Here is a 26,030-nt window from a genome sequence, read left to right on the forward strand (position 1 = left end):
ATACCTCCTGTGGAAGGACGTTGGGTGTGATCTACATAACTACAAAGTGCTGGCTTTTCAGTGGGTATGGGCACACCAGGGTGGAAAAGGCCTGCTAGATCTTTGTCCTCTGATAATGCGTGGGACTTGAACCACCTCCTAGCAAGCAGGCCAAAGGCAATTCTGGCATAGGACTTGGGGTTCTCCAGAAATGTAGATGCCTGTTGATACTTGCTCTCCTCTGTGTATTCCTGACACTGACTGGCATGTTTCTCCTTCTCCACAGATGGAGTCTCCGGTCTCGACGCCTGCAGTGTTGCCTTTGCACCTCCTCGTCCCTGTTGTCAACAACGACATCTCGTCGCCTTGTGAGCAGATCATGGTACGCACCCGTTCTGTGGGAGTGAATACCTGTGATGTGGCACTGGCCACCGAGCCGGAGTGTCTGGGCCCTTGCGAACCTGGGACCAGCGTGAACCTGGAAGGCATCGTCTGGCAAGAGACGGAGGATGGTAAGTGTCATTGGAGAGTTCCTTTGCCCTCCAGCGATTACCTTTTTGAGTTACAATAATCCCCTTCTTCCTCTTCCCCTGCTGTGTTGCTTGCTGGCATATCCCAGGCTTCCTCTCCACCACAATCTGGGTGGTCAGGACAGAGTAGCTGTGTGGGAGCAGCTCTTAAAGTTAGGCTTTTAATCTGTATGGCGAATGAAGTAAGCAGCCAAAACCTGCAACAACCCAGTGTGTTGTGTTATCCTGTTGCCCAGACAGCGGGTGAAAATCTAAACTGCCGTTTCTCTGCCTTTATGTGAGAGCTAACTTGTTACTGGAGGTGCCAGAGAAAAGACCATGCCAACCTGAATGGGAGCTTGACAGAGTTGACTTCATTTCTAGTTGGCAACCTGCAAGTCTGTCACAAAAGCACACAAGCCCTGGGAGGCAGCAGAAATCTCCTGCTGGATAAATAACCCCAGCAGAGCTTTCAAAATAGACTTGACAGGAGATCGGGGCTCTCATCTCTCTTGCCAAGCCAATTGAACCTTTTTCCACTGGAACTCGTCTCATCCGCACAGAGTTTGGTTTGCTTTACCAAGTCCCTTGCTTTGATGGGTTTTAGTTGCTGCTGGGGCTCTGCCAAATGACATTGGGATGAATAGATGGTTCAGTGTACCCTGGTTAGCACAGGAACCCGGTCGTCTCTCCAACCTCTTCAGGAGGTTGGAGATTCAGGCTGGAGGCCTGAGGTGAACTCCTCATATCTGTGTCTGGCTCCAGCTGGAGTCTGGAAGCAGAAATAGAGACCAGAAGCACAAATGTGAGAAAAAGCAGAGGTGGTAGAGGCCAACTGGTGGGATACCTCGGATGGGCCAGTTTGGAGCTCGTCTTGGACATCTGCTTCTGCTCTTCCTTTGCCCTTATGTGTGGGGAATGAAGGTGCTGGCCTTAATCCCTACTGTCTCTGGCAGTGCTCCTCTGGCTGCGCTTCACTGTGACTGTCTTCGTTATCTTTGATGATAATTGAAGCTGAACTTAAACCTGCTTTTACATAAACAGGCCAGTGCTGCTACCATTTAGCCACAGGTTGGTGGTGTAAAACTTCCAGTGTTGCCAGCACAGATTACGCTGAAGCTGTGTGTATGTTTTGTGGCCTCCTGGCTGAAGTTGTTGTTGTGTGTCCACTTCAAATGTACGCAGTCGTCTGTAGGTGTGGAAAACTCCCTTCTTGCTAGCCCCCAGTGCTGTGGGAAGATCAGGATGGGACCCAATTCCTCTTTCCTCTCCCCTCTTGAAAACTGTTTTTGAAAGTGCAGCTGGTGCAGGACTGAGTGGTGCAACGGCCCCGGGTGTGGAGATCAGCACTGAAGTTGTTCCCACTTGGAAAGGTGTCGTGACCTGAGGTATTTGGGAAGGGGGGAGTGCACAGACCGCACTGGGGGAGACTACCTTGAACAACTGGTCCTTGCTAGCTTGAGATGGGCACCTCCAGCTTCCTCGTACACCTCTACCTTCTCTGTTTTACCTTCCGCTCAGTTGCATATATGGAAGGATTCAGCTGAATCAAGACAGCAGGAAACTGTAAATGCTTTTTTTTTCCTGCGGCTCCTGAGGCAGGAGGAAGCCACAATGCTGGAAAATTGTACCCAGGGGATTCTTCTTCTCTGAGCTAGGCTTGCTGGTAGGGACAAGAAAGTGCACAGCAGCGTACAGGGGCCCTGAATGTGGAAGTCGGCATGCGCTGCCGGGCGTCCCCACTTGTGGCCAGCAGTGTGTGGGACTCGGCTGTGCTCCGAGCTGCCCTTCTTGTTCTGGGCGTGTGGGATCTGCTTGGGGATATCGGGCGGCAGAGTTGCCAGCAGTTTTGGGGATTGCTCAAAGCCCGCAGTCAGTTGTGTGCTGTGTCCACCTGCGTGAAGCAAAGTTAGTGAGCGGCTCCTGCTTCCCGCTGCTGCCCTTTGCTCTGTGCTGGAGGCTGGTTACTGTCAGGGATGTGGGCAATAGGGAGAAGGGAATGGCTTGTGTCATGTTCCTGCCTCATCTGCACTGTTCCCCAAGGAGAAACGTTGTGTAAGATCTGCTTGCTCTAGCTATCAGCCTGTCTCTAGTGTTTCTTGGTCTCTACAAAGGATCCGATCACCTTAAAAATTGTAAAGCACTTGCCCTGAGCCAGGGAAACTGAGGCACGGGCAAGCTGAGTGACTTGTCTGGAGTGGCACCTGGAGTAACTAGTAGTGCAGGGAAGTGTCAGCCCCTCCCAGGTTTTAGGACTGTGCACGAAGCACCAAACCATCTCTCCTTTCCCACGAGCATGTTTGTCTTCAGCCTGGTGTCCAGAAACCCTGGGGCCGTGGAGTTTGAGATGTGAGTATTTGTGCCTCCGGAGCTGGTGTATCACTGTTTTTATTTTAGATCAGTGTCAAGCAGGACACGAGAAATGCGGGCACTAAAGGGCGAGGTTTAAACCTCTTACAGGAAGGGTGGAGAGGTGAAGGCAGGATCCAGCCTCTCCACAGGATGCATGCTTGAATTCAAGAGCACTGTGCAACCTCCAGCTCTCCCACTCCTGAAGATGCGCCTGCGGCTCCGCAAAGCTTTCCGAAAGCCGCCGTTGCATGAAACTCCTGGGAGTCTGATTTCGGTGCTCCTGCTGGAGACCCTGTGGGCAGTGGTGAAGCTGGTGAGAGCTTGGACCTCTTGGTCTCTCTGGGGGAAGTCATGAGAAGAGGTGCGTGGTGGGCAGAGGAGACCGCACAGCAGCGCACAGAGGAACGAACGGGGGATCCCCGATCTTGCAGGAGACTGAGCACAACCGTCCTTTCCCTCTTCCCCCCCAAATCCCTTGACTACTTGAGAGGCATTGAAGTGAGAGCGAGACGGAGCAGAATTCATCCAGTCTTGCGGGGCTTCAGGTTTTCTGAGATGCGCGTCAGCTAGATGGAGGCCTCGGGCAGCAGCTGGGAGTTGTGTGGAAGTGCTAAATGTCTCTCTGTGCCAATGCTGCTCTGCGCTGAGCTGAGCTGCGCTTTCATAGCAGCTCTGGATAGCTTGTAAAATTTTCAAGTCCTGATTGCCGCACGGTGCTCTCTGATCTTTCAAAGGAGGCAGCTGCGGCAGGCCTCCTGCTTCTCGCCAGAATTAGCAAGGAAGCCGCTGCTTTGACTGCACTGCTGATTTCCAAGCCCCTTTCCTCGCAGGCTTCGGTTTCTCCTGTAACGTCAGCGCTTGGTGTTTCTTTTTACCCTCCTTTTTTTTTTCTTTTCTTTTTCCTTTCTTTCCTTCTGGGCCTCGCCAGTCTGTGAAGCTCTGCAGCCCGTCTGCCTGTCCTTCCGCATTATCCCTTTCTTTTGCAGCTATCGTTTCAGACCGTGCCTCGGAGGCATTCTGTGATTCCTGCAGCTTGGCTATTTTTAGTCTGCAGTAATTCAATGAACTTGTGCAAAGATCCTTCTCTGCCTGGCTCTGCTGGCTGCTGCTTGGTTCCCGCTGTCAGGAACGATGGCTTTTACAGCGAGCCCTGCACTCCTGTCATGCAGAATACAAATCCTGCTGTTTCCTTTGGTCGTTTCCAGTCTGCTGCGTATGTCAGCTCCCAAAGTAGAAGCATCTCTCGTACTCAGTTGTATAAGACTAAAAACTTGGGGTGAAACCGTCCCTCTTCCCTGCTCCCCTGACATCTCTCCTGCCTTCCCATCATTGCTGATGGGGCTTACGGGCAAGGCTTGGCTTTGCTAAAGGAGTGTCCAAGACCTGGTTGTGTGATGTCCAAAGCTAGAGCTTGTGAAATGTATAGGGTGCAACAAGCATCTCTCCTTGCCCCAGAGATTCAGGAGGGATGCAAGGGAGGAGGACCACAGGTCTACATGTAGGGCATGTCTACAAAGCAAAACCAGGAGTGTTTCAGCATGGATGAGTGTGCCTGTGTGACCGGAGTCCAGTCCCGAGATCCCCAAAGGGAGTGCTAAAATGCCATTACTGCTGGTACTCATGCAAACTCTAATTTAGCCATGGGGCATGCCAGCCTGGGCCAGTCTCTGTTTCTCCATGATTGGGCCAGTCTCTGTTTCTCCTGGGTTGACATCCCCTTTTCTGGTGGGTTGAGCAACACCTCCCATCCTTTCCACCCCACCACACTCAGCGTCTCCCCCGGGCCCTCACGGTGCTGCTGCTGTCCCAGGATGACCTCAGCAGAGCTGCTGTGAGCTTCAGCCTCGCCGGATCGCTTGGAAGGACCCTGGGCTGCAGGAGCAGCACGGCCAGTATCGGTCCTTACCTCCCAGGAGCTGGGGGATGGGGCTTTCTGCATGCCGAACTGTCTGAAGCTAAAGTTCATTTCTTAAAATACCAGCCGCTCGGTGGAGTGCAGGAAGCACGTGGTGTCTGCTGGGTGGCTCTGACAGAGCAGAGGATGTCGCAACGCGTGAATTGGTGTTTAAGCTTCACTGCGCCATTACCTGAGCAGGGCTCATGGATCCGAATGTTTGCAGACCGCTTGTGCACGGGTCCGGCCTGCTCCAACCAGATTAATAATAGCAGGTGCAGGGAATGGAAGGGCTTAATTGCAACCGATTTTTTTTTTTGCTAAGCAGTTTGTTCAGAAAGCTTTTTTTGTGCCTCTTGCTGGCTGTGAGCAGTACTTGGCTCATGTCAGGCATGTCAACATCAGAGATGGAGAGGAGGTTGCTAGCCTGCAGCAGCCACTTTCTCCCCAGGGGTGACAGCCCCGTCCCCCCCCCCGGAGCAGTTGGCATGTGGAGGTGCAGAATTGTGTTTGCTTCCCGACTCCCTGAACGTGCTGCTGTGAGCACTTCTCATTTGGCACTTCTAGGTCTTTGCACGCTTCCCCTACTGGGTCTGTAAAGTAACAGCATAGCAAGGAGAGACCACTGACACCAAGCAGCATCGTGAACAGTTCCCACTGGCTCTGCGAGGAGAAGTGTAGCTCTTCTCTGGTGTGTGATGTGTCCTTGAAAATTGGATTTGTGTAGGATGTGCCCCCTAGACTCCCGTGATAATTGCTCTGACGTGGACCCTTTTTTGCAAACTGCTCTTCTCCGGTAGCTCCTGACTGTGTGTTAATGGCATGTGCCACTTTTGCAAGCTGAAACGATAAGCAGTGCTCAGTGCACAGCAGCAGAAGTGTATTTGGGCTCATCCAGTTGCATAACTTCCTCCTTCCCTTCATGTGGCTTTGTCTCACAGCTGACCCACTGAGTTATCTTTGTTTGCTGAAGATGTGAACTCTTGGTTGGAAGGGTGTTTATTTTGTTTTTTGGGGGGTTTTTTTTGGAGTGTGTGTTTTTAATAGGCGCACTCGCCCTGCAGGATCCTGTGGTTTGTAGGGGATGAGGTATGCCTGCCTCAAACACCTCTGGGAAAGGGGTTGTACAGCAGAAGGCAATGTGGATGGTTGACCAGAGCTCCCTTTTTGTAGAAAAGGGCTTTTGGATTGTCCGTGTGGCTGTGAAGTTGGGCAGAAAGGCCCCCTAAAGCCTGGCAATGCTGCTGTGGCTTTAGAAAGACAGGCCAGAGTTGACCCTTCTGATATGGTGGAGCGAAGCTCCAAGGAACTGGGATCTCCAGGCCTGATGTCTGTGCTAGCTCAGCCAACCTGCCTTGCTGCCATGGCTAGCTTCTTCCTCTGCCCTTCTCTAGATGTCTTGCTGCTGGCAGTCATGTAAAAGCTATGAGGGTATGATCTCCAGCAAAGGCAACTTTGGGGCTCCAATCCCCAAACATCTGCCACTTGCTGCCCACAGCATCTGCTGCGGACTTTCAGTTCACCTGCATTGCTGTGCCTTTAGGCTTGGGTCAGGGTAGGGTCTGGGGTGCGTTTTTCTTACCCGCTGGACGTCAGTGGTGGGACTGTGCAGGAAGCTAGCTTGGCTGTGGCAAATGGCCTGTCGTATCAGCTCTCCCACCACCGTGATGGTAATGCCTCCGTGTGCGGCTGCACCTTCTCCATGCCCGTCTTGTGCAGGAAATGTGTTTTGTTAAATGCCTTTCACGGGAGCAGCTGTCTTGGCAGTTTCCCTAATTCTGTTAGGTGTGATTCCGATCTGCAGGAACTATTAACCGATCTAATTATACCGGAAAGCATCACTCCACTTGCTGCCTCGTTAGCTCCTGGGTCTCCTTCTTCCCCCTCGCTGGAATTGGTGTCACCCGGCATGAAGTGCATCACCGGGCATGACGGCACCTCCTTGCCTCCACTCACTTGGATGTTGGAGTGGCGGCTGGACCGGGTCCTGACACCACCCATGCCGTGAAACCAGCTCGGACCGCAGCGGTGGTGTTTGCAGCCAAAACAAGCCGTTGCCTGACATACAAACCTTCATAGCAACGAGGATCACAGCATGGCAACAGCAGCTACACAAAGGAAGCAGGAGAAAACGTAGCCTTCCAAATCCCTTTCTTGATGTCTCTGTCGGGGTGGAAGGCTGGGGCAGGTTGCCTGCGGCCAACTTGCACGAGCTTTGCGCTCTCCAGGGGCTTGGACTGCACTTCTGCAGGCAACTCCAAGCGGTATTTGGGGGCTCAGTGCCCACCTTTGGGGCTTTGGGCACCGCTTGGGCCAACATCAATGCACGTGTTCGCATGGAGTGGTGTTAGGCTGGACGGCACGGTCCTGAGCAAACGGGAAGGAGCTGTAGGACAGTCTTCACTGTGACGACCACCGGCCGGGTTGCCTGTTGCAGCTCTACAGCCTGAGCAGGTCGCACAGCTCTCCTCCCCATGTCCACCACCATCTTCGCCTTCCTGGCTGCGTTGGGCATCTCTCGTGCTGCCACTCTGGGTGCCTATGGCTGCCGCCTGCTTGTGGCACTGCCTTCCACCCGTCTGCCTGCCCGGCCAGCAGGACCAGGCTCAACTTACCCTTTTCCTACATGTGTTTCTGCCCTGCTCTTGCGCATGCTGTGCCAAGCCTTCCCCAGGCTTGTGGCAGTGCCATTGCTCTCCGAGCCCTCCTGTTTTTGCAGAACCTACAAAATCCCAGAAGTCTGGGAGATGTGTTGTTTGAGTCGAGGGAAGGGCAGGAGACGCATGTTAGCTTGGGAGATGATAGGAAAGGGCTGGGCTGGCGTGTGAGGGCAGATCGGAAGATCTTACCTTAACCACAAGGAAGCCCTGCCCCAAATGGATGGCTTTGCACTCTTAATGTGCTGCCTCGCTGTCATCTGTCCCCTTAAATGGTGACTCTTGTTGCTGGGAATATCTCTACCTCTCAGGATGCCTAGTAATACTGAGGATGCTTTGATGGTGGTGATGGGCCAAGATTGCATCACCCTGAGGTGAGATACAGCACTGCTGATATCTGGGTCTTGGGGCTTCAGAGGGGGATACGCAGTCCCCTATAAACAAAATCCAGCATTCGTAGACCTGTGAACTCAAACCCAGAAGCAGGAGGTGAATTCTTGAGGCTTTTACAGCAAGGGAGAAGAGCGCAGGAATAGGAATATCTTGCTTTGATAGCATTTCAAAAAGTAACGAGCGATTGTAAATCCCCTCCAAGATCGCTGAGCCATTCAGCAGAGCCTGAAAGGACTCGCCACGGTCCTTTGAACCCTCCTGCGGCCGTCGCCGACGTGGCTGTGACTGCTGGGATCTTCAGATGAGTGACACGGCAGCTTGCTTTGGGCTGCCAGGGCTGGAGCGCGGTCCGGTGCTGTTCGGCGGCTCTCTTCCCCGGGGCGGTGAGGGCTGCCGGCGTTTCGCGCCGTTGAATTGCAAGCTCCTCCTGTTTCCCCGATAGATGGGGAGGCGTCAGCCCTCGGAGCGAGGTGGCTGCTTGCATGTCGTCTTAGAGAAGCAGAGCTTTATTATGCATAATTTCCCGGTACTCCCACAGTGCGACCGCTTCATATCTAATATTTGCTGGCAGAATGCTTGACAGTACTGGGAGGCAGGGAACTCAAGTAGAGCTAATGCACTGCTTATCACTCTCAAAGCACTGTTTATTTCGGCATCTGTCAGCTTTGTATGAAGGCTGTTTTATCAACAGGTGAGCAATATTCTGCTCCAGACAGGACTATTGCTCGTGTCGAACTCCCAGAGGCACGTGTGTAGCTGCCCTGGGTAATACCAGCTGGGGCTCCTGTTTTAACCGCCAAGCCCTGGATTAAAGGACTTGTTTACAAGGGGGCCTCTCGAGCTCCAATCTGCTGCGCCGCGCTTTTATGGGAGTTAAATTGGTTTCGATGCCTCTACCTCCCTTCTCCGGGAGAGCGAGGATGGATGTCCAGGCTGCTCGCAAATGGCCCTATGGCGTGTGGCCTGATGCAGCTATTGGGAGCCTGCCGGACCCCGGTGCTGCAGCCGTGCTCTGCCCGGCTTGCCAAGCTCGGAGGAGCGCTGTCGTGTGCCAGCCGACTGGGTCTGCGGTGCCAGGGCATCTGTCACGTCCCTCCCAAGGCGATAAACCTCCCTCCTCGGCATGGAGCCGGCCAGCCTTACTGCTGGCAGGTGAAATCATCCCGGCGCTCGGTAGTGCTCCATCCTGGTGTATCTCCCTGGATAGGGTGAGGGGCAGCCGGGGAGAAAGCTGCTGCCCGAATCCCATGCTGGTGCTGGCTGGTGCAGCCGTTCACCGCTGCTCTAGCTGGCCCTTGCAATCATCTGGGCATGTTTCCCTGAGGATCAGGGCAGCAGATGGGAAAACACAGTGCAGTTGCTACCCAGCACAAGCGGACACCCAAACACTTGGGCTGCTAGACAGGGGACCGAGCAGTGGTTTTGTTGTGGAAGGAAAAGCCATTTTCCCTGTTATTTGTTGGGCTGTGGCGGATCAGTCCCTTTCCAGGAAGGTGTCAGGACCTCCCTGCTATGGCTCACCAGTCCTTTCCCTCAGACGCCGAGATCTCTGCTGACCAAACTGAAAGACGTGATGGCAGGTAGAAAGGAGGTAGGTGAGTTGGCTGGCACCCATAATGATGTCCATCTCTTGGGTCTGGGGCTGGCAGGGCCTGTTCACGTGCTTAAACTCTTCATCAGGCTTCTGACTGGGAAATCTCCTCTGGCAGCCCTCACTGGGAGGGGTTGGGGGTGGGTTTTTTTTGTTTTGTTTTTTTGTTTTTTTGTTTTCCTCTGCAGTGTGGATCCTCCGGCAATTTTGCAGTCTCCTTCCTCGCTGGGGTGGTGATGCAGGGTGCTGGCAGGGCCTGTGATCTCTCTGCTCTCCTGCTGTCACGTCGTGGCTGTCATTTGCGGTTTGTTACTGAAGGTTGACGCTTGTTACAGGCTTTGGGTAGGAGCGTGACAGCGGGAGCTGTGCATGTTCAGCGGGTCCTTGGGAACTAACTGTCCATCACATGGCATTGGTGACAAGTGACTGGTGTACTTACAAGGGCATGTCCTACGGTCACTTTAGTCACCCACAGGACACCCTTGCTGGCTGTTTTCCCTTGGGTAGGAGCTGGTATGGCCCCAGCCCAAGATACCTCTGCTGTTTTCCCTGCCCTGGCACGAGACCCCTTTTTCCACATCACCTTCTTGTCCCTTTGACAGCTGTGCCTTAGATGGCTGGTGACAACGATTTAGCTCCAATAACCCCCCTTTGCCCTTGCCTGGATGCCTCTGAGATCCAAGCACTGATCTTTGTGTGCATTTAGTGGGAAGATCATATCTTCGTCTGACCCCACCTGGGAGACTCTGCAGGAGGCCGGAGAGTATTCTGGGAAGTACCGCCATGGACTGCCTGTTTCTTGCACGCTTCCTTGGGTGCCCACTGCTGGGGACGGGATGTGGGCAAGATGGCCCTTGGGCTGGCCACCTCCCTGCTCGGAGGAGTCCTCTGCTCTCCTGGCAGTAACAGTAGAGCTGTTGTATGATGGCCGTGGGTGCCGCACTCGGAAGTCTGGGTGCTGCAGGTTATGCCAGGCTCCTTACACACAAGTGCAGCTTATGGCAAAGCGGGAGCATCCCAGAGGTGCGTGCTTTACCACTTGCGCTTTGCACGTCATCAAGCACAGAGCTTTCCCTAGGAAATCCTGGGCAGAAGTGTCACCATCCCCGTGGGGTGGAAGAAATAGCATCAAGGCTTGTTGCTCTTGACCTTCTGATGCTGCCTGGATGTGCTAGCTCTGCCTGGGCATTGCCCCCATCCTTGGGACTGCCCTGTCCTGCTGCACTCACCAAGCAGGCAGCGGGAGAGCTCAGTCCACTTTATAGCATGGGACTCCGTCTCAGGGAGGTTGGGAGCAGCTAAGGGTTGTGCCAGAGCATGGATTCCCCCCAAATCACTGTGTCCATGAGCTCTCTCTTGACACAAGTGCTCCTTTTTTCCCCTGTCCTTCCGGCTGAGGCTGGAGCATCTTTAAGCAAGGGAGGAGGAGCTGAGAGGCCATAGGTTGGGCCCCTGCTGGGTGGGGGTTAATGCAGGAGGCAGCAATGGAGGTGAGGACCCCTCCTTGGGATGCAGTTAAGCTGAGAGAAGGACTAGCAGCTGGAGAAATTAATGGAGGAAGGGTATTAAACACACTAGACTCACCATGGTGCAGGAGGCTTGGAAGAGCCCTGGAGCAGGATTGCTGTGTGTTCAATCCCTTCTCCTGGCCGCTGTTGCAGATGGGATACTGGGCTAGACGGACCCTGGATCTGAGCTGGTTCATGGACCTGTGGGCAAATCGCAGCTCCTCATTGTAGGAAATGCCACTGGCTGTTGTCCCGTCACCTTTCAGAGGCTCCCTGCACCCAAAAATCAGCAGAAAGTTAGCAGAGCTCTCCTTGCCAACAGCTCCACTGCTGTTAGACAGCCTCGGCAGCAGTGGAGATGGCTTGGGCAGCTGCCAGCCTGCTGGGGCATGGCAACCTGCGGAGGAGGAGGAGGAGGTAGAGCTGGCCCTGCTTGGTAGCTTTCTCTCATAGGGAGCAAACCGGTCTCTCCATCTGGGCTCTGAGCTCAGACTCCCATGCTCTGCTGCAGGGGGCTGGGGGTCTCCGCCTGCTCTCACCTTTTCTTCTGTACTGTCCTGGTTTTGGTGGTCCAGCTTGTGAGCCTAAAGCAAGGCAGAGAAGCTTCAGCTGGAGTTGCTCCAGCATTGAAAAGCCCCTACATGACGACTTTTCCTTCGTCTTGAAGGGCCTGTGCTGGCAAGCCTTCCCCAGGCGGACAGCTACGGCTAGGGCTGGTGGAATAAGCTCTGCAGGCAGTAGGATGGCAGTGCCCATATGGCAGTGGCACCTTAAAGAGAGGAGATCCTAGTGCAGTCCTGGTATTTGCATGATTAAAAGGAGTTCAGGATTGTCTCAGTCCTTAGAGGAAAGGAGAAATGGCCATCCCTGTCCTCAGCTCTCCCTTTAGCTTTGCAGGACTGGGGGTGCTTTGGGTGCTGGAGCCTTTGCACAGGGGCTTGTCCCTCTCCGCTCGCACAGGCGGGCCACTGTGTCCTGGCCCAGGTGCTTGGGTGTTGAGCCTGGACTTTCTGTCGTGCCCAGCAGATGTCCTGTTGCACACAGGTCACCAACTTTCCCCTTTCCCTCTGCTCAAGGAACCTCAGTAAAGTCAGGGCTGGGTGACAGTGAGCCGTATAACATTCCACTCGCACACAGTGCTGAGCTCTCTGAGGGTGCTGGGATGCTTCCCCCTTTCTCAGCAGGATTTGGAGCTGCTCTTGGTTTGGCTGGGGGGCTGAACTCAGCTGGCTCATCTTTGCAAAGCCCTAGACGACCACGAGGGCTGATCACAGATCACATGTGATTTGGGAGCGAGGCCTCCACCTCCAGTGCGGCTCTTGGTTTGGAGGGGTGCTCGTGAGGCAGGTTGTCCCCTGCAGCACAGCATGGACCGTGGCGCTTTGGCTCTCTTTCCCCCTCTCCTACCCAGAGCCATCCTGTCCCTGAGCAACGTGAAGGCAGATGTGGTACTACCTCCAGCCCCCTGTGCTAAGCCTTAGCCCCTCCGTCTCGCGTGGGTTTAGCCAGCCGCCCCAGCGAGCCTCCCGACAAGGACTTGCTCTTCCGAGCTGCGAAATGAGGTCTGCGCTAAGTGAGAATCGGCCCCTCGGGGCTGATCCATCAATGTCACCTCGCTCCCGGAAAGCTGCAACCTCAGGCGGAGGGGACAGCCAGCACAAGGGACTCGGACGACCAGGAGATCGATGCAGCTCTCCAAAGATCATTGGAGGCAAATGGAGCAATTCTCCAGGCGGGCGTTGAGGTTGCTTAAGCTGTCAGCACTCGTATCCGAGAGCCAGCAGGGCTCAGTGCCTGAGCGCGGCTCTAATTAGTGAACTAAAGGCTGGGATGAAGGTGCTCGGCTGGCTGTGATGACCTCCTCCTGCCGTGTGTCCTCCAGGCATGTAAATAAAACCTCCCTCCTCTGCTGCCAGCCAGACTGGGAGGAGGGTTTGCAGCTGCGTAGGCAAATATAGGACACAAATATGGGTCCCTGCATACCTCGGGAAAGGGCAGCGCTGCCAGCTTCCACCTGGCCGGTCTGGCAGCAGCCGCGAGCTGTCGCCTCTTTTTTTCCGTGCCGCGTTTGCCTTGCCATCTCCCTCTCCGTCTGCGTTTCTCCCTGGCTCCTGCCCCATCTCACCCTTTGTTCTCGGCTCCATCTCTCCCGCTCCTCTTCAGCGTGCGCAGGGCGAGGGATGAAGCAGTAGCTTGAGCAGCCTCAGCCAAGTTTGTTTTAACCTTCCCAACTCTGGCTGTGCCGTGGGGCTCTAGCTGTGCCTGCAATCAGCCTGAAGTGGTGGCATGGCTATGGGCCATTCGGTGCTCCTGCACTTCCCAGGAGCCAGTCCTGCCGTTGCAGCGCCCTGCTGCCCATGGCGTTAACGGCTCTGTTTATGGAGCAAACTGGCGGAGATGCTGAAAGCGGGGTCTGTCTGATGGAAATGCGTAGTCTCATCTCATTTAGCGCTGGGCATTGCCTTTCCCCAGGAGTTTGGAAGGAGGATTTAGTGCAATGCTGTCCTTGGTAGCCCCACATCTCCTCAGGCTTTGCCTCTTTCTCTCTTTGACCCACCACCTTATCCTCTGCTAGGTCTGTGCCCACTCCAGACCTACCCTGGGACACTTCCTTTTCCTGGGTGTCCTACAGCTGCACCCGGCGAGTCCCAGATCTGCTGCTAAAGAGCACCCGTGCAGGGACCAAGCTTGGGCTGGGCCCTGGTGGGTCCCAGTCCACCAGCTGTGGGGCAGATGGGTGCCCAGGAGCTGCATGGAGCAGGACTTGCCTCTGCAGCCCCTCCTGCAAGAGGCCCTGAGTGCGCTGACCGTCTGGATTTAGGGTGGGAGAGGCTAAGGCAGCCTGTTTCCCAGCCCTGCAGAGGCAGGAGAGGTCGATGCTTCACAGCTAACTTGTTTGATGCTTCAGAGACAGTAGTTGAATTTAGGCACCCTTGCTGCCCGGGGAGAGGACAACCTGCTTTGGAGCAATGGCACATGGTGCACTTGAGCTTGGCTTTGCCAGCTGGGCTGGTTTGCAGCAGGAATGACGATGGGGCGAGCCAGTACCGGCAATCCTTCGCCTCCTCGCTGTGCGCTTGCCTTCCTCCATCCTACGCCTTCCTCCTGGGGTCTTCAACCACACTGCTGGGCAGCAGCTTTAGCAAGAGGGATCTGCCCCAGCAGGGAGGAGACCCCCAGCCGGCACCGGGGATAAGTAATCCTGCCTTTCCCGCTGACTCTTTACCTGAATGCCAGCAACTCATGGCCCTAGTCTTTGCCTCGGGTCTGCAAATCCAAATATGCTCTTCGCTCTCCTCTTCTCGATCCCTGCAAAGAAGGGGTTATAAAAACAAGTACGCGGACACCATGCTCGCCTTGCTCGCTGCTGCAAGAGGAGACCCTGGCTTGCTGTTCATCCTCCTTCGCGTCCTCCGCTGTGACCGCGCGCTAGCCCTTTGCTGCCTTCCTCTCCCATCCCCCTTTCGGCTCGCTCCTCTCTCCATTTGCCCTTTTACAGACTTAGCTCGTGTTGCTGCCTGCGTCTCCCCAGAGACAGGCGGTGGCGCGCTCCCAAATCGATGCCACGTTCCTAGACAGCGACCCGGTGGTGGCAGCCCACCTTTGGTGCGGCATTTAATTTTCCTGCGGGGTGTAACTCGGCCCCGCTGCAGTGACATTAGCACTTAGCAGCCAGGACCTCTGCCTGCGCAAGTGCTGAGTGGTTTTCAGGCAGGCTTGGATGGTATCGATTGCTTGAGAGCTTCGGAGGTGTCGGATTCCCGTGAAACCAGGTGCGTCTGGAGTTATTCGAGCAGCTTGCCTCCTTCCCGGGGGGGCGTGTGAGATTCGCCATGCGGTTGCAGCCTCTTTGTGCGTTTGAGCACCTCCAGCCTTCCTAGGTGGGGACGAATCGGCAGGAAAGTGCCGGTGTCCTGTGCCACGATGGGGATGGCCAGGCGGCCGCGGGGCCATCTCCTGTCTGCGGGGCAGCGAAGGCTGCGGATGGGTCCCTCGTGGTGCCCCACTCCCCATCGGGCTGCTCCGGGTTTGGGGTCTTCCTCCACCCCTGCAGCAGCTCCGTGCTCCCCTGGGGTCCTCGGGGCCTCTTCAGCTCTGACTTTTTCCAAATGCAAAGCCTGAATTTTGAACCCCGGAACGGGCCGGAGCCACTTTCCTCCAGGCCCGGGTGCATTTCGTGCCTCCTCTCCCCAGAGGCCCCTTCTCTGCCATGCGGCAGCGTGGCCCTGGGGACGCCAAGGCAGCGCCCGCCGCACTTTGCCGAACCTCGGCGCTTTGGGCTCTCCGCTGCGTCCCTCTAACTAAAGCAGAGCCTGCGGACAACGCTGGCGCCGTGTCACCTGCTGCCACCGAGCGAGTGGAGGGCGCTGCCTGCTCGCTGCCTGCCTCGGGCTGCCCTCGCCCTGCCGGCTCCTTTGCCGGCTCACCCCTCCTGCGGCGGGGGCAGCGAGTTCGAAAGCTGCTTAGGCTCCATCCCCGGGGTTTAAGTTGTCCTGGGTTATTGTTGGGGGATTAGGAGGGGATTTTGCACGATCGGGTGCAGCGGGTTCAATATAGGCAGGTGCAGGGTTTGCGCTCGGCCCTGCGGTGGAGTGGGGTGGGGGGGAAAGGACGGCCTCTGGCCCGGGCCGCTGCGGGGCTGGGTGGTGGGACGCTGCCGTCGGCTTCCCTGCGCGAGTGTGTTTTAAGGGAGGAGGGCTGGGAGGGCTCCTGACGGCTAAAAAAGCGGTGTTAGGAGGCACCGGGGCAGCCGGGGCGTTGCATACCGCCCTCGGCGCGTCCTCCTGCCACTGCCCGGCATCAGCAGCTCCCTTCGCTCGCCTTGTGTCTCCCCCCAGTGTGGGGCCGCGGGCTCAAAGCGGTGGGTTTCGCTGCTCTTTTCCAGCCCGCTTCGCTCGCCGAGTCGCGTCCTTCCCCCCTTTCCCGATCTCTCGCTGCCTCTCCCGGCGGTCCAGGACGAGGCTACCAGCTTCAAGGAGCACAACGGGCCACGCGGGGGCTGCGATCCTTAGCCGGGGCGCGCGGGCCGTGCTGGGGTGCTGCAGCGCTGCGGCGGCTGCTGGGCTGTAACCCTTCCTACGGCCCTAATCCTGAGCGCGTCCGCTGCCTCCGCGTTAACACAGGGCTTTGGGGAGCTCTCCTCTGAAGGCAGGACAAACCTCCCCCATCCTGCTCGCAACGGGGGTAGGGCTGGGGCAGCAAAGCCAAAATGCCAGTTGCAGGTCTCAGGCATGTGCTCCGACCGTATATTCCCATGATCTGCCCCTGTTGGAGCGGCCAGTGTTTTACAGGAGGGGAAGGAGAGAAAAGGTTTGAAGCAGAAACGATTTTCCCCGTTGCGCTTTCTTGGTGGAGCCTTTTCTGTTCCATTCCTCTTTTAACATGAAACCTGCATTTTGGACCTCGGCTCCGTGAGCGTCTCTTGATTTCATATATTATCTCCGCGAAGCCTGCAGCTGGCTGCTGGCACGTTACAACCGGGGATGCAGACCAAGATTTACAAATGTGCTTCAGGCACAGCTGTTCTGAGCTCCCTCGGCTCCATCCATCTTCTGGATCTGCGCGGCTGTATATCTAGCTGCACTCATCTGCCCTTGTAAATGAGATTTCTATCTTCCAAGTTTTACCTTGTTCAGATAAATGCACTCGGTGCAATGGACTCTGCTCCTGGTCGAATTAGTTATGCAGTAATCAGAGCAGTCCATCGCTGGGAGGAAATATCCACTTGAGTTCACTCGGCTAATGGCCTGAGATTATTTAGTGTAATTGCTTTCTTATGGAAGCACTTGCAGCCTGCTGGCCACGAGAGACCTTGGGAAGGTGCTAGCACTGGGCGGGCTCGCCAAGCGGGAGCAAGCCGGGTCTGCCCCTGCCCTCGCGCGGGGGCCGGAGGAAAGCCGAGAGATGCCGTGCAAGAGTCGACTGGCCCCCGGAGAAAGATCGCCCGGGTTTGTGTCCTCGGCAGGGCCGTCCTTCGGCTTTCTGCTCTCTCTCCGCTTCCTAAAGTTGTGTGCAAAAGCTGACATTGATGGTCCCCCGGCAGCTTTCTAAGATTGTCATTGCCCAGGGCTTGCCCTGTGCCAGAGCCTGGCCTTGCACAGGACAAGGAGGAGATGTGTCCCCTGCTGCCGGTTCCTCCAGGAGGAGCGAGGTGGCAACACAGGAGATGGTGCCTCGTAATGGGTCTCGGTGGGTGTTCTGCAAATGCAGGACCAAAATGAGCAGCAGACAAGGGTTTTCCCAAAGGTTGGGCTCTCCTGCGAGGATACTCTGGACCCCTGTGCTGGGCTTGAGGTGGTCCATGGAGGCAAGCAGTGGTTGGGCTGTGCGGGGATGCTGGGCAGAGCTTGCCATCTAGTGGGCAAAAACATCTCCTCCGTCAGCCTCCAAGAGGGCAGTGGGGTTCTCAGCCCTGCCATGGGGTCTGCAGCCTTGCCATGGGGTCCACAGCCTTGCCGTGGGGTCCGCAGCCATGCCGTGGGATTTGCAGCTCTCTCGTGGATCTCGCAGCCTTGCTGTGGGGTTCACAGCCCTCGCCTCCTGCAGATGGCCTCCCCTTTTGCAGAGTGCACATATAACCAGCGTGGATTTTTGGGCCCCCCAAATTATGCAACACATGGGTTTTAGCATCTCCATGAAATTGCAGAAAAACAAAATACCAAGCAGCTCAAGGAGTAGAGGTTAAGCAGGCGCTGGGCACAGCCGTGCCGAGAGAGGGGATGAGCAGGGTGGTTTCCCATTCTCAGTGCTGCTCCAGCTGGAGCCTGGTCTCAGATATCTGCTGAGATATGGTGAGAGCCAGCCATGCCACCTGGCCCCTCAGGGCTTCTGGAGACCTAGGACAAGGTCCTCCATCAGGCGTGCGGATGCCTGAACGTGTCCGTTGCAGGAGAGAAATTGTTTAAGGCAGCGAGTGGTATCCGTTATCTCCATGTTTACACTAAACAAATCACTCCCTGTATTGGGGAGAGACTTGCCCAAGACCCGGCTCCCTTGCCTGCATCTCTCTGGCCCTAGAGCTGAGCCCATCTCTGTGTGTGCTGTTGTCCCTCCTGTCCGTCTCAAAGGGGGAGAGCCCCTTTCCCCATAGCCCGATGCCCAGGGAAGTGCAAGACACCCGTGGAGTTGTGGAGAGGCCTGCCTGGCCGTATATCACCCTATCTCCTTGCCTTGCAGGTATGCTGGTAGTCAACGTGACCTGGAGGAACAAGACGTACGTGGGGACGCTGCTCGACTGTACGCAGCATGACTGGGCACCTCCCCGGTAAGTGCGTGGAGGGGCCTGGCAGGACCTCGCGCTCCCTCAGGTGATGAGCACCCTGCTCGGGCGGGTTGCGCCCGCATCATTCCCCGCTTTGCCCAGGTGCAGAGGGGAAACCCAGCTGCGTTCGGGCCTCGTGTCACCCAGCACGCTCTACCCATTGCCCTTGGAGCTGCCGTGGCAGGCAGCATCTCCTCCGGCCAGCTCGTGCTTGTCCGTGGCGCCCTGCCAAGTTGCCAAAGTGGAGCTTGAGCTGTGCCATCGCCATGTTCCTGGCCTGGGGCTGCTGCTGCGCGCCTGCTGCAAACCCAACATCTCCCTGCCTGTTCTGCCAGCACCCATGGCTTTTTACCTCTCTGGAGACAGAAGCCAGCTGGGCATTTGCTGTCTGAGTTCTCTGATTCCTCTTAACCCCTTCTGTGGTAGTCCTGGGGTTGACAGGGGCCAGCTCGCAGGATCGGCAGCGCTTAGCCCCGCTCACAGCTCTCTGCAGAGCTCAGACCGTCTGGGGGAGGAAGGGGCCCCCTCCGCGCAACGGGGACGGTGTAGCCTGGCCCAGCTGTCGCTTGATATAAGCTCCTTGTTCTCCGCAGGTTCTGTGACTCTCCCACCAGTGACCTCGAGATGCGCAACGGCCGGGGCAGGGGCAAGCGCATGCGCCCCAACAGCAACACGCCTGTGAACGAGACCGCCACGGCTTCGGACAGCAAAGGGACCAGCAACAGCAGCAAGACTCGGGCGGGAGCCAACAGCAAAGGGCGCCGGGGAAGCCAGAACTCCTCGGACCACCGCACACCGCCCAGTGGCACCACTGAGGATGTAAAAGCCAGCCCTTCCTCCGTGACCAAGCGGAAAAGCAAGCCCCTCTCGGACATGGAGCTGAACTCCAGCTCGGAGGACTCCAAGGGCAGCAAACGCATCCGCACTAATTCGATGGGCTCGGCAGCAGTGCCCCCAGCTACGGTCAAGGTGGAGCCGGCTGTCCTGGACCGAAATTGCCCCTCTCCCATCCTCATTGACTGTCCCCACCCAAACTGTAACAAGAAGTACAAGCACATCAACGGGCTCAAGTACCACCAGGCCCACGCACACACGGATGACGACAGCAAGCTGGAGGCGGATGTGGACAGTGAGTACGGCGAGGAGCCCTCCCTGCACTCGGACATTGGGAGCTGCAACGGTGCTGCCGTCTCTCAGAAGGGCTCGCTCTCACCAGCTCGCTCGGCCACCCCAAAGGTCCGCTTGATGGAGCCCCACAGTCCCTCCCCATCTAGTAAGTTCAGCACCAAGGTCCCCTGCAAGAAGAAGCTGGGTGGGGAAGGAGACACCGATCCCGGTGCCCTGTCCAATGACGGCTCTGAGGATGGTCCCTCAGTGGCTGATGAAACGAGTAATGACGGCTTTGACTCACTGGAGAAGAGGTGCGTTGATAAGGACAAGTCCAAGAAGGCGTCTGCTGCTAAGCTGGAGAAGATCCCTTCCAAAAGCTTGAAGTCTGCCAGACCCATTGCCCCAGCCATCCCCCCGCAGCCAATTTACACCTTCCAGACAGCCACCTTCACTGCAGCCAGTCCCGGTTCCTCCACAGGCCTCACCACCACTGTGGTCCAGACCATGCCCAACAGCCCTCAGCTCAAGCCCATCCAGCCAAAGCCTACAGTGATGGGAGAGCCCTTCACAGTCAACCCTGCCCTGACCCCTTCCAAGGAGAAAAAGAAAAAGGACAAGAAGAAGAAGGAGCCCAAGGAAGTAGAAAACCCTCTGACTCCTGGGAAAGCCTGCAGAGCAGAAGAAGGCAAGAGCCCTTTCCGGGGGGAATCCAGTGATCTTGGGACAAAAGGCGAGGGACTGTTGAATGGCTCATCTGACCCGCACCAGAGCCGGCTTGCCAGCATCAAGGCTGAGGCAGATAAAATCTACAGCTTCACAGACAACGCTCCGAGCCCCTCCATCGGTGGTGCCAGCAGGCTGGAAAATGCCAACCCAGCCCAGCCCATGACCCCGCTGCACGTCGTGACCCAGAACGGAGCAGAAGCGAGCTCGGTGAAAACCAACAGCCCAGCCTACTCGGACATCTCCGATGCAGGTGAGGACGGGGAGGGCAAGCTGGAAAGCATGAAGGCAAAGGATCCTGAGCAGCTGGTCAAGGAAGGTGCGAAGAAAGCTCTCTTCCCCCCACAACCCCAGAGCAAAGAGTCCCCTTACTACCAAGGCTTTGAAACCTACTATTCCCCTGGCTACCCCCAGGCAAGCCCAGGGCCCTTGAACCCCAGCAGCCAGGCTGCGGCCGAGACACAGGCCTTGAAGCTGAAGAAGGATGAGGAGCAGGAGAACCCAGAGGTGAAGGTGAAGAGCGAGGGCTGTGAAGAGAAGAAGGCAGAGCTTGGCAGCTCCAGCCAGCAGCCCTCAGTCATCCAGCAACGTCCCAACATGTACATGCAGTCCCTCTACTATAACCAATATGCCTACGTGCCCCCCTACGGCTACAACGAGCAGGGCTACCATGCTCACCTGCTGAGCACCAATCCTGCCTACCGCCAGCAGTACGAGGAGCAGCAGAAGCAGCGGCAGAGCCTGGAGCAGCAGCAGCGAGGGCTGGAGAAGAAAGCGGAGCTGGGCCTGAAGGAGAGGGAGGCGGCTCTCAAAGAGGAGTGGAAGCAAAAGCCACCCATGCCCCCGACGCTTACCAAGGCCCCGAGCCTCACGGACCTTGTCAAGTCAGGGCTGAGCAAGGCCAAGGAGCAAGGAGGTGCTGACATGGCTAAATCTGTGATCATCCCTAAGCTGGAGGACTCGTCGAAGCTGTCCGGCAGCCAGGTAGCCGAGGGACTCAAGGTGAAGCTGAGTGAGGCCAGTCACCTCGGGAAAGAGAGTGCCGAGACGAAGGCTGGCTCTGAGTGTGGTCGGCAAGCAGAGGTGGACCCTGTCCTCTGGTACAGACAGGTAATGCCTGCACGCTGCCCACCAGCTCGGGCGCTGGGCCCTCTCCTGTTGCGTCTTGTAGGAAACCCCTTGCTGAGGGGCTCATTCCTGCCAGGATGTGACCCCACGAGGCTGACAGTCGGGCTGGGAGGGATGGTGCTGGGATGCAGTGGAGATGATGGGCTGCTCCAGGAGAACAAGGAGAGTCTGGTGCCCTGGGGAAGGGGAGAGGGCTGCACTGGTTTCTTCTAAAAGTTCTGTGTTTTTAGGGCATGCAGGGTTGGGGGAGGCAGCTGCTCTGACAATTCACTGGTTCTTGCAGGAAGCAGAACCCCGGATGTGGACCTATGTTTACCCCGCAAAGTACTCAGACATCAAGACAGAGGATGAGCGGTGGAAAGAGGAGAGGGATAGGAAGTTGAAGGAAGAAAGAAGTCGAAGCAAAGAAGCTGTGTCCAAGGAGGACGGGAAGGAGAGCACCAGCTCCGAGTGCAAACTGACCCCCACCGAGGAGGCTCGCATGGTGGGGAAGGACCCCAGGCCCAGTGTCCATGTCCCCGTGTCTTCACCCCTCACGCAGCATCAGTCCTACATCCCCTACATGCACGGCTACTCCTACAGCCAGTCGTACGACCCCAACCACCCCAGCTACCGGGCCATGCCCACGGTCATGATGCAGAATTACCCAGGTAGGAGAGCCACGGTCTTCTCGGGGACTGCTCTCTGGCCTGGGGATGTCCCTTCCTAGGCTGTGCCTGTGTCCTGCCCATCCTCCTGGAGCAGGGAGGGTGGTGGTGGGCCAGAGCCAGGTCTTCGTGGCTCGGGGCTGGGCAGGGGAGCTGCTGCCATGGACTTTGTGCCATTGTTGCCAGATGGTCCCAAAGGCAGAGGGACTTTCATTACTGGGTTGTGGCTGCGACGGGTTGTCTGCTGGCTCACACGCCTGGCAGCACATGTCTTTCCCACCTCCACATGGTGTGGCAGAGCTGCGTGCTCCTGCCATGCAGCCCGAAGAAGCAGCGGGTGACAAATCTGCTTGCTCCTCATGCTCTGACTGCCATCTTTCCCCCTGCAGGATCATACCTTCCCTCCAGCTACTCCTTCTCCCCGTATGGGAGCAAGGCATCCGGGAGTGATGACAGCGACAAGTCCCGAGCCAGTCCCAGCGTGAGCTGTAAATCCAGCTCGGAGTCCAAGGCCCTGGACATCCTGCAGCAGCATGCCAGCCACTACAAGAGCAAATCGCCCACGGTGAGGGTCAGCCCAGCTCCATGCAGTGGCTTCAGGAAGGTCCCTGGGTCCTATGGCCAGCCCAGAGCAACTCTGCCTAGCTTGAGTTTTTGCCGTTCCTGGGGCCCTAGAGAAATCCCACAGCACAACCCCTTTTGGAGTGACGAGCCAAACCTATGGGCAAGATTGGCCCGGAGGAGCCCTGAGACTCCTCCAGGCCCTGCAGTGACTAGGCAGCACTTGTCCTCATCCCTGGAGCTTGTCTGCTGGTGGATGGGAGGCCAGGACATAGGGGCTGGCTCCATCCCAGGGCAGCATAAGGTTGCAAGCTCCTTTTAGCCCGAGCTGGGAGAAGGAGCTCTGACGCGGCAGCAGCAACTCCTGCTTTTGGACAGGAAGGAGCTGCCCTGAATGGGACCTGCTAAACAGGTTTGCATCCTTCTGTCTGCTTTTGGGCTGGTCACCAGCCATCCCATCGTCTCTGTGCTGTGCCAGCAGTGTCACAGGGAGCCTTTAGACAACGGTCCCATGTGGCAGCCTCAAGGGCCTGCATGGGTCAGCCAGCCGGTGGGCTCTGCTCGCTGGAGTGGCTGCTCTGAGGGCCCTGCGCCCCAGGGTGCCCATGCCAAACCACCCTGCTAGGTAGCTGGGATGGAGCCAGCTCCCGTCCCTGCAAGCTGCTTTGAGGCCACCAGCTTTGCTCAGCGTGCGCCTCTTTTCTCCTCCCCAGATAAGTGAGAAGACGTCTCAGGAGAGGGACCGCAGCGGCTGCGGGGTGGTGGGGGGCGGCGGGAGCTGTAGCAGCGTTGGTGGAGCAGGAGGCGGGGAAAGGAGCGCGGACCGGCCCCGGACCTCGCCATCTCAACGCCTGCTCTCGACGCATCACCACCACCACCACCTCGGGTACTCGCTGCTGCCAGCGCAGTACAACCTGCCCTATGCAACAGGTAGGAGCCAAATCCTGCCCTGGGCTTGGACCTGGCTGCTGGGCATGGAGTGCACAGCTGGAGGAGCTCCTGGCACATGGCTGCTTCTGAAAGGGCCCCGAGCTGGGCTGGGCCAGGCCACCAGGAGTCGGGAGGGTGTGCGCAGGGTTTTGTAGCCATCTTTGGGCAGCGTGAGCCCCTGCGCCAAGCACTGCTTTGGCCATATCCGGTGCCTTTCAGCTCCCCTCAGAGCTTAGGACAGACTTGATCGAGACATGCGGGTGCTCCTGGCCCAGTGAGGACAGTGGCCAGGCTCAGCTCAGTGCCCGTCTCGTGCTGCCGGCTCCTGACACTGCTTCTCTCCGCAGGTCTCTCCTCCACAGCCATCGTTGCCAGCCAGCAGGGCTCCGCTCCCTCCCTATACCCACCTCCCAGGAGGTGAGAACGGTAAGGCTCTCCCGCGCTACCGGCATGGGTGGGCTTCCACCCTGCTTAGCTTGTGGGCAACCACGCATCTCCACTCCCCGTGGCCAGGAGGAGGGCACGGGCTCTCTTAGGGCAGAAGCGGTTGGGGTGGGCGCATGTGGCCCAACATGGGTTGGTGCGGGGCTGTCTCGAGGCGGAAGAGCAGCGCTGAGAGCAGAGGCTGTGCTCACCCCCCCCCCCCCCCCCCCCCGCTCTCCCCTGCTTGGCCCTCCATGTCCGCAGGTCACCTCTGGAGCCCCCAGTGAGCGTGTCCCCAAGAGGCAGGTGCTGCCTTTCCTCTCCGGCCTCGGACCTGGGGTTTGCTGATTGCCCCAGTCGCAGCCCTGGGGCTCATGGGGGCTGCTGGGTGGCGGAGCTGACTTTGCCTTTGGTTCTCCACAGGACATGATGCGCTGGGATGCCTGGGCTGTACGAGACATGTGACTGGCTCACATGAGGACGCGCTGGAGACTCCTTTAGACATCAGTTGAATGGTGTTAATTGTTCTGCTTGACGTTCCTGCCGTAATCTGAGGCAGACTCTGTCTTCTCCCCCGTCGGACACACACTGAATCCCCCCCTCTACACCCTTCCCTTTGGTGAGTGGGCGAGCTGGTACCTACGGAAATATTTATTCTACTGGGCACCGGCATTCGGGATGGAAGTGAATTGCCTGCCTGGTGCATATGAAGAGGAAACGGAAGCACTGAGGTTTCTCGATGGATTTGAGGCCCCGCCGTGTCTCTGGGAGTCACTGCTTCATGATGGGTCTGAGCATCACGGGACTTGGGGCGGGCAGGCAGTGCAGGCTGGGGCGCTGCCTCCCGCATCCCTCGTGCCGTGTGCTCCTCGCTAGGGTTGAACCGCAAGTCAGAGCCGCAAGTGGAGGTGCAGTCTCAGGAAAGAGAGTTCTGGCTAGTCTTATTAGTGCTGTGAAGGCCACGCGGAGTCAAGGTGGGTGTTGGCGACGCTTGTGCGGATGGGGAATGCCAGCCCCGTGGGATGCGTCGATGGGCACAAACGTCCACACTCGTGCGGCACAGATACGTCAGCAGGTCAAGCAGTGTCTGCAAGTTTGAGTAGGCTCGTAGCCATCCAAAATCCTCAGTCAGTCCCTCCTGCACCGGGTCTGAGAGGCCCGCTGCCACGGCTCTGCTGCAAACAGGCAGCTGGGCGTTGCGGCGCTATGTGCCTCTGTGTCCTGCTGCTCTCCTCCGTCTCCTGCTCTCTGCTTCTGTGCCCCGTGGCGAGGACCGGGTGCAGCTCAGCTTGCGCTGCTCCACTCTGCTCTGACCATGGCTGCATGGGAAGGAGCTGCCCGGGCTGCCAGCTCTGCTCCCGGTGCCCTGCATGGGGCAGGCAATATCATCGGCCTTGTTTTACCTGTAGCATCCCACAACATGCCAGGCAGCGGGTTGGAGGAGGCCGGGGGGGAGGGGGGGCTGCTCTTGGCCTGGGTGAAGCAGCTTCTTCTCCAGGACGGCTTTGGGAAGCTGCTTGGATGTGATGGGCATCTCCATCTCAGTGCAAGGGGGGTGCTGCGGAGCAGGGGGCAGCTGCATGGCCAAGCTGCAGGCTGTGCCCATCACCCAGCCCGCTGCCGGGATTTCTCCCCAGTGCCTTGTACGGTCCAGACCTGACTGAAGCTCATTTCCAAGGCTTTTGAGTTGGTTTCTGAGCTGTGACTCCGCAAACCCCCAGCCTGCACTCTGCCCCCCCCACCCCATGGCAAGCGCCTCCCCCCCCCCCCCCCAAAGGGTAGCGTAATCCTGCTCGGAGGCTAGAGCGTGGGATGCGGCTCCCCTTCACATCCACCCTCTGCTTTTAAGTTGATTTCCCCAGGCCATGGGCAGAGCTCAGCGAGGAACGAGCACACTTAGGCTCTGTCAGATGTGCTTCTCCAAGCCACATGGGCACCCCCCCCCCCCCGGCCCCATGCCAGGGCTCAGGGCACCAGGTCCTTGAAGTTGGGCCTCTGGGCAGCGCGCACCCTGCACCCGGCTGCTCCCCGTGTCCCCAGCCCCTGAGGACAGGGGCTTTCTGGTCCTCTGCTCCCCCAGCCGTGGAGTGGCTTTTCCCGGGCTGGCTCTCTACCTCGGCCTGGAGCAGCTGGGCCGCCCCGGCTCTCCCTGCTGGTCCCCGGCGTGGGCAAGCGGTGCTGTCCCTCCCGGGCTGGGGGAGCGCGGGCTTGCCGTCGGTCCGCAGCGGTCTCTGTTGTGTGTGTGTGTCGCACCCGGCCCCGAGGGGCCGCTGTACCGGGATGCTCTGCCCGCTGGGCTCTGTACATACTGTAAAAAGCAATTGTTTGAAAGCTGTTGTTTTGGGTTTTGTTTTCTTTCCCCTG

At 57.6% G+C, this 26,030-nt stretch overlaps 1 protein-coding gene across 1 annotated transcript in view; it reads left to right on the plus strand.

Moving 5' to 3' along the window:
* ZNF609 (zinc finger protein 609) overlaps positions 1-25,423 on the plus strand; it is a 91,603-nt gene extending 66,180 nt beyond the window's left edge. The window contains exons 3-10 of the mRNA XM_067305339.1: positions 266-491; positions 18,060-18,147; positions 18,738-21,087; positions 21,389-21,755; positions 22,142-22,317; positions 23,027-23,243; positions 23,591-23,669; positions 24,090-25,423. Coding sequence (XP_067161440.1) covers positions 266-491; positions 18,060-18,147; positions 18,738-21,087; positions 21,389-21,755; positions 22,142-22,317; positions 23,027-23,243; positions 23,591-23,664 — 3,498 coding nt within the window. The 3' untranslated portion in view covers positions 23,665-23,669; positions 24,090-25,423. The remainder of the gene's footprint in view (positions 1-265; positions 492-18,059; positions 18,148-18,737; positions 21,088-21,388; positions 21,756-22,141; positions 22,318-23,026; positions 23,244-23,590; positions 23,670-24,089) is intronic.
* The last annotated feature ends 607 nt before the right edge of the window (positions 25,424-26,030 follow it).

Source organism: Apteryx mantelli, chromosome 15 (genome assembly GCF_036417845.1).
Source record: "Apteryx mantelli isolate bAptMan1 chromosome 15, bAptMan1.hap1, whole genome shotgun sequence".
Lineage (NCBI taxonomy): Eukaryota > Metazoa > Chordata > Aves > Apterygiformes > Apterygidae > Apteryx > Apteryx mantelli.